Source organism: Neophocaena asiaeorientalis, unplaced genomic scaffold, assembly GCF_003031525.2.
Source record: "Neophocaena asiaeorientalis asiaeorientalis breed wild unplaced genomic scaffold, Neophocaena_asiaeorientalis_V1.1 scaffold76, whole genome shotgun sequence".
Taxonomy (NCBI): Eukaryota; Metazoa; Chordata; class Mammalia; order Artiodactyla; family Phocoenidae; genus Neophocaena; species Neophocaena asiaeorientalis.
This window is the reverse complement of record NW_020173668.1, coordinates 1,707,807-1,715,391: the sequence shown is the minus strand read 5'-3', so window position 1 is coordinate 1,715,391 and position 7,585 is coordinate 1,707,807. Positions and strand designations below refer to the sequence as shown.

Here is a 7,585-nt window from a genome sequence, read left to right as displayed (position 1 = left end):
CTGCTATAACTCAGAGCAGGGGTGCACGGTGAATCTGGCGCATGAGGGAAGGAGGTCCCCAAGCCCGTCGCTTCCCCGCCTTCTGCCACACCTGTACCCAGCCCAGGTCCGAGCCGATCGTGGCCGCCAGGGGGCGCCTCGCTCAGGTGGCTGTTTGCGTCAGCCCCGCGACGGGGCGTCCGGGCGGCGGCGCCAGGCTCTGCGGGAATGCGATTGAAGGGGCGGGCCCCATGCCTGGGCCCAAAGGGACCAGGGAACCAGAACGACTTCCCCATTCCCGGGGTGCTAGGTAGCCAACCCCAGAGCCAGAGACGGGCGGGGCGGCCAGGGAGGGGCCCGGGTCCGGTGCCAGTCCCCGGATATGACATGGAGCTTTATCGTGGCCCTGTTGACTCTGCAGCTGTTATCGCCGCCCGAGGACTTACTTCACACCCGGACAGCTAAGAATAGAGCCGCCTGGGGGCACCGCGCCCAGGGGAGAGGAGGGCGTGGGAGTGAAAACCAGGCCCGAGGAAAAGGGAGAGCCACGGACGGGCGTGCGGGCGGAGCCGGGTCACGCTGGCCGATGGAGACGCTGGGTTTCGTTTCCTCCTTCCTCTTGCGCCGCCAGCCATGCAGGAGAGGTGACAGGTGACTCGAGTTCTTCCACCAAGCACTCCTGCGCCCCGATGTCACCTACTTCTCAAGTGAACCCCGCTTCCTCTGGCCTTCTTTCCTCCCTCTCCTTTCCCAAGGTCTCTTCCAGACCCCCTCACACACATTTTGACCTACCCTCTATCAACAGGTCACAGAAGACAGATCAAAAGTTGGCGTGGCGGTTGGGCTTCCTTGGTGGTGCAGTGGTTGAGAGTCCGCCTGCCGATGCAGGGGATACGGGTTCATGACCCGGTCCGGGAAGATCCCACATGCCGCGGAGCAGCTGGGCCCGTGAGCCATGGCCGCTGAGCCTGTGCATCCGGAGCCTGTGCTCCGCAACGGGAGAGGCCACAACAGTGAGAGGCCCGCGTACCGCAAAAAAAAAAAAAAAGTTGGCGGTCAGCGCAGAGGAGGCCCAAGTTTTATTCAGCCGTGTTCAGGTTCCCACTCCCATCTCTGAGCTTTCCGGGCCAGTCCTCCTGGGAGCCACTGCCTCAGGCTTGTCCCCAGGGGCTCGGATGGGCTTCACCAGGGCTAAGATAGGTGAGGGAGACGGTGGGCAGCCCACCTGAACGCCCAGCTCACCAGCCCAGAACAGAGTTGGGGGCAAGGCGGGGGCTGCAGCAGTGAAGAAACCCAGGGAGGCAGTTGGTGCTGGCTGGATGCTCAGCAGGCAACGTGCCCCTACAAGTTGGCGGAAGTGGCTGCCAGGTTCGTGTAAGAGAGAGTGCTGCCACCGTTGCCTGCAGAAACCTAGGTAGGGGGAGAAGGGATCCAGGGTGAGGGGCAGAAGCTTTCCTGGGAGAAGCTTCCTCCCCAAGGCCCCTGGATGGCACCCCGTGGCTGGGGTGAATGGTCCAGGCGCCTGACTAGCTCTCAAAGGGTTAATTTGGAGAGAGCACCTGCAGGTCACCACCGGCAGCCAGGTGACTGTAAACAGGGCCACTCCTCCTCGAGGTCCCCTTCCCTCCCTCCCCTCGGCTCTTATCAGCTCCCCCTGCTTTCCCCTCCTGCCCCCTTTTCCCTCCATTCTCTGCTCCTCCAGCCCAAGGAGGTGTGTGTGTGTCTGTAAAACTGGAAGAAGGAAGTCCCCAGGGCGAGGAAAAATGGGGTCAAGAAAAGGAAACTCCTCTCCCCTCCCCCACTTGGAGTAGCTTTCCAGCCCCAGGTGGCCAAGTAATTATTTACTAGGTCCTGGAGAGAAAGGAAGAAAGAGGGAGGAGGGGTCTGTGCTTCTCCGGAGATTCCCAAGAACCTCCCCCTCACCCAGCACCCAGGCTCATCTGGCTTGGTGAGACTTCTTCCCCAATTCAGAGACCCCTCCTCCCCACTAGCCTGTCTCAATCTACCCTCCATTCTTAGGAGACAAGCTGGGGCACAGGTGCTCCTTCCATGAAGGGCTCCCCTGGGCGCAGTGCCCCACTCATTTCGCCTCTGGGCATCCCAGTGAACAGCCCTGGCACCAGTTCAGCGGAGCAGTGAATGCTCTTCTGGGAGTGCTGGTAGTGGGGGTACCCCCTACTGAGGTCCCCCTTCTTCCATGGTCTCTTCCCAAGGCCTTTCCCCCAGAACTCACCTGACCTCCACAACCCCAGCCTTGTCAGGCCCTCACTGCCTACTGGCACTCTCACCTCTTCTAAGCTCTTTGGGCTTCTCAGCACTCTTTCAGAATCCCTGCCAGCCAAAGCCTCTGCCTCCCTCCGCCATCCTCACCTCCTCAAAGGGACTCTGTTTGGTACTGCCAGGGGGCACATAGCGCCCATGGGTGTGGTAGGTGGGGTACTCGCTCATAGGATGGTAGGCATCTCGGATTGGAAAGAGGTCCAGCTGCCCATCATTCTTTTGTCTGCACTGACACACAACCTGGGGAGATAGGAGGTAATGGGGGGCATGGGGGTTCCTTCTAGCAGAGGAACTGTGGTCAGGGCTGGGGACTGAGCACTTACCAGGGCAATGAGATAAATGATGGCCAGGGCAACCAGAACACAGACCAGTACCAGAAGGGCAATGCCCCAGCCAGGCACCCCAGACCCAGACTGGGTAGAGGAAGGAACTGATGCATCACTCACTAAAAGGAAAAGCAGAGGTCAGAGCAGTCACTTATTAGTGCCAAGAGGAAAAGCAGGAATCTAGATGCTGGAGAGAGAGAGGGTCCCGGGCAGTGTGGTGCTGGCTGGCAGCTGGGGAAGTGATCTCACCACTAACTCCACTGATGGTCAGGTTACATGTGACGGCTGCTGCTTCAAGCTGACCAAACTGTCTCTCCACGTTGTGGGCAGTGGTCCCCTCTCGGAAGACCAAGGTTAATTTTACCACCACAGATCCTGGCCTGTCAGAGAGAAACAGGCAACTCAACTGTGGGTCCCAGCTTCTGGGTCAGCACACCCCCCACCCCCCACAACCACAAGTGCACCAGCCCCTCCCCACAGTCAAGACAACATCCACCCATCCCACATAGAGTCCACACCCAGAACTGTACCTGAACTCGATATCTGAGAGGCCCAGAAAATCCTCTTGTTTATAAGTCTGCACAAACTGGGGTGAGAGGGAAAGGACTAAGTTTTGATGCAAGGTCTTCAAAGAGTTCTGAAGGCTGCTTCGGGGGAGCACAGTGGAGGAAAGGCAGCTACTCACCAATACAGAAATGATTCTCTGCAGCTTCTGGTAGTAGCTGGTGCTGGGATTTTCCAGGGAAGAGTTAAACTGGAGGTTCGTAATGCGAAAACACAGGAAGAACAGGGAGACCCTAATATGCGACGGCTGAGAAGTCTTATTACTGGAGGAGGTGGGAGCATAGGGAGGTACTGTGTTCTGGTTAGTGCTGCTGGCAGAAATGGTGGGAGTATAAGAGCTGGGAACTGAGGATGGAGTGCCGTTGCTGGCTTGGGTCATGGTAACCTTGGAAGAGGTGCCCTCATGTGCTGTAATGACAACTGAACTTGAGGCAGGACTGGTGGTCGGTGGTGAGGTGCCACTGGTGGCCCGGGGTGAGGTGCTGCCGTGGGTCGCATGGGCAGCCGAGCCTGAGGCAGGGCTGGTGGTCGGAGGTGAGTCGCCACTGGTGGCCCGGGGTGAGGTGCTGCCGTGGGTCGCATGGGCAGCCGAGCCTGAGGCAGGGCTGGTGGTCGGAGGTGAGTCGCCACTGGTGGCCCGGGGTGAGGTGCTGCCGTGGGTCGCATGGGCAGCCGAGCCTGAGGCAGGGCTGGTGGTCGGAGGTGAGTCGCCACTGGTGGCCCGGGGTGAGGTGCTGCCGTGGGTCGCATGGGCAGCCGAGCCTGAGGCAGGGCTGGTGGTCGGAGGTGAGTCGCCCCTGGTGGCCCGGGGTGAGGTGCCGCTGTGGGTCGGAGGGGCAGCCGAGCCTGAGGCAGGGCTGGTGGTCGGAGGTGAGTCGCCCCTGGTGGCCCGGGGTGAGGTGCCGCTGTGGGTCGGAGGGGCAGCCGAGCCTGAGGCAGGGCTGGTGGTCGGAGGTGAGTCGCCCCTGGTGGCCCGGGGTGAGGTGCCGCTGTGGGTCGGAGGGGCAGCCGAGCCTGAGGCAGGGCTGGTGGTCGGAGGTGAGTCGCCCCTGGTGGCCCGGGGTGAGGTGCCGCTGTGGGTCGGAGGGGCAGCCGAGCCTGAGGCAGGGCTGGTGGTCGGAGGTGAGTCGCCCCTGGTGGCCCGGGGTGAGGTGCCGCTGTGGGTCGGAGGGGCAGCCGAGCCTGAGGCAGGGCTGGTGGTCGGAGGTGAGTCGCCCCTGGTGGCCCGGGGTGAGGTGCCGCTGTGGGTCGGAGGGGCAGCCGAGCCTGAGGCAGGGCTGGTGGTCGGAGGTGAGTCGCCCCTGGTGGCCCGGGGTGAGGTGCCGCTGTGGGTCGGAGGGGCAGCCGAGCCTGAGGCAGGGCTGGTGGTCGGAGGTGAGTCGCCACTGGTGGCCCGGGGTGAGGTGCCGTCGTGGGCCGGAGGGGCAGCCGAGCCTGAGGCAGGGCTGGTGGTCGGAGGTGAGTCACCACTGGGGGCCCGGGGTGAGGTGCCGTCGTGGGCCGGAGGGGCAGCCGAGCCTGAGGCAGGGCTGGTGGTCGGAGGTGAGTCACCACTGGGGGCCCGGGGTGAGGTGCCGTCGTGGGCCGGAGGGGCAGCCGAGCCTGAGGCAGGGCTGGTGGTCGGAGGTGAGTCACCACTGGGGGCCCGGGGTGAGGTGCCGTCGTGGGCCGGAGGGGCAGCCGAGCCTGAGGCAGGGCTGGTGGTCGGAGGTGAGTCACCACTGGGGGCCCGGGGTGAGGTGCCGTCGTGGGCCGGAGGGGCAGCCGAGCCTGAGGCAGGGCTGGTGGTCGGAGGTGAGTCGCCCCTGGTGGCCCGGGGTGAGGTGCTGCTGTGGGTCGGAGGGGCAGCCGAGCCTGAGTTACTTGTGCTTTGGCTTGTACCAGAGACTGTAAGAAAGATTGTTAGTGTAGGGTTGGTGGCAGCTATCAGAAGTTGAGGTTACAGAGTTGGGTTGGGGGACAAATCAGCACAAGGAGAAAATACATTCTCTGGCATTGGAAGACGTAATGCCAGGAAGATTTGGGGAGTGGCCCCTAGGTCAGCCCTCCTCCTCCCTCCCTGCTGGCAGCCTCCCTCCTTCTTCCCATACCTGTCTGCTCCTGGCTTGTTGGGTTTCTCCACTCCTAAGATTTACCTCTCCTGACTCCACCCCCACCCCCTCCAGACTTCTTTTCAGGACGTTCGCCTGCCCCTGGCACCCACTCTCCTGGGGGGCTGTCTCCTCTCAGCCTGTCCTTGGCCTCACTCCTTTATTCTGGCACAGACTGGGCCACCCCTGTCTGCAACTTCTGCCTCTTGGATGCCATCTCCCAGGAAGCAAAACCCACAGGAAGGCTGGGAAGACCCCCTCCCCACCTTGCGCCCCTCACCTGTAAGCACTTGGAATAGCAGCAGCAGGAAGAAGAAAGGGGCCTGGATGTCCGGTGTCATGGTGGTGGCCAAGTGGTGGGGAGGGGGCAGAACAGACTCAGGCAGGCGGTGCGCATGTGATGGAGCAGGCACAGGCGCCTGCTGCTTTATACCGGTCCCCCCCCCACACACACGCCCGCCCTAGGCTCAGCCAGAGCAGGTGACAGGTGACAAAGCCCCGCCTCCTCCCCCTTTCCCTACCTCCTACCTCTTCCTCCCCAACCATTCCTGGCCCCTCAAATAGGGTAAGTGGGCTCCAATCACTCAACCCTCTGACAACCTGTTCGTTTTCCAACTGGCCTCCCCCTTTCACCAACCACTCCCTGGCTCCAGAAGGCGGTGGAGGGAGTCCGGAACCTGACCTGGGTCCCCATGGTCCTATTTTAGCCCCAGGACAACAGACAAGGTGAAAACAGTAACAGAGAAAGTGGGCTAGGTCAAAGCCCTGCACGGCAAGGCCGGGAAGCTCATCTTCAGGTCCCCCGCACCATTGCCCCATTCTCCCTGGGTCCCTTGGAGTCCCACTCTGGGGGCTGAGAAGGAAGGGGAAGGCTCCATAATCTGTAAACTAGGTGCTAGTTTTGGACCTCCTCCCCCCCCACTACTTCCCGGAACAGCCCCACTCCTCTAACCGCTTCCTGTCCCGTTCCACACACGGTTCTACCCTGAAACCCACAGTCCCGGCCCCTGCCGGCCTTTCCAGCAGCCTGAGTTCCTTCTTTGACTTTCTCCCGAGAAGGGGGCGGGGGAAGAAATTTCCACTTAAAGAAATATGAAATCTGGGTTCGGCCGAACCCTAGGGTCTTTGCTTTCCCAGTCCTCCACCTTGTAGCGGCGGCTCGCTGGCTGGGCTCTCCTGCCCTCTAGCGGTCACCGGGAGCCTCACCGGGCCTGCCCGAGCGGGCTGAGGGGCTGCCTCGTCCGGTGAGAGGAGGTTGGGTGGCGCTGACTGAGTGGGAGCAGAGTGAGGCTGGGGAGGGCAGGCCCGGGCCGGAAGAAGCAGTGGCTTGCACAGAGAAGGGGAAGAACACGCTGTACCATCGACGGAGGGGCTGGGAGCTTTAGGAGGGGACTGAGGCGCGTGGGGGCGGTGTCTGGAGGAAATGGCGCTAAGTGGGTGGGATCCAGAGTTAACACGGAAGGGGCACCGAGGTATTTGGCGAGGGCAGCGGAATGTGGGAGGGAGAATGGGACAGATTAGTTACGTATTTATGAGGCAGAGAATAGGTGGGGCGACAGAATGGTATTTAGGGGCACGGAACTATCCTTTGCGGAGCATAGTGGTATTTGGGGCCGGTGGGCACAAGGTGATGGGGGTGGTGCAAAACCGTTTGTGAGCGCTCATGATTTGGGAAGACCAAGTGATATTCTGAAGGGCAGAAACATGTGGGACCAAGGAGTACTTGGGGCCACAACGGCGCACATGGAGCTTATCGAGTCCCATCCGGAGGTCCTGGGTTGCGGTCTAGACCGACAGAAGCAATTACGTCCTCATTAGGAAACAATTCTTAGCCCCAAAGAAAACAGATTGAGAAATTAATTTTAAGAACACTTCGGTGCGGCGGGATTGCAGGGAAGCCGGGGAAGAGGAGAGGGACCACAGCTCCCAGACGCGCTCGACTCCGCCGGCTTGGCGCGGCACTGTGCGGCAGCCAGACCCGGGGGCGGGCTCGGGGCCGGAGGGCGTTTACGTCATCGCGCCCGGGCGCGGGCCGGAGGCGGGGAAGCACCCCTACCCGCCGGCTAGAGAAAGGGTGAGTATCTAGGTGGGCGGTCCCAAAACTTCAACCCCTGGCGTTGCCGAGCAATAGCCATTCAGTTCGGTTGCTGGGACACGCGTCACCATGGCGACGGCTCCGCGCCGCGCAGTCAGAGTATTTAAAGAGCAAGCGCGCGCAACGCCCCGGCGTCTGAAAGCGGCCTTCCGGGATATCGCGGTCTCCCCTTCTCCCCTTCTCCCCCAACCCTTACCACCCCCTTCACCCTCTTCCGGGCACCAAGTCTCTCTGGCCTCCAAGGTGGACCC

The 7,585-nt window shown here is 61.8% G+C and overlaps 1 protein-coding gene across 1 annotated transcript; it reads right to left on the bottom strand.

Annotated features, from left to right (window-relative positions):
- Window positions 1–1,038: 1,038 nt before the first annotated feature.
- On the bottom strand, window positions 1,039–5,649 carry MUC1 (mucin 1, cell surface associated). Its single transcript, XM_024748343.1, has 7 exons — window positions 5,520–5,649; window positions 3,271–5,036; window positions 3,116–3,171; window positions 2,835–2,965; window positions 2,583–2,704; window positions 2,350–2,499; window positions 1,039–1,389 (listed from the first exon to the last, which is right to left on the bottom strand). Exons 1-7 carry the CDS (start codon window positions 5,578–5,580, stop codon window positions 1,321–1,323), a joined length of 2,355 nt encoding a protein of 784 aa, XP_024604111.1. The 5' UTR covers window positions 5,581–5,649; the 3' UTR covers window positions 1,039–1,320.
- Between the last annotated feature and the right edge of the window lie 1,936 nt (window positions 5,650–7,585).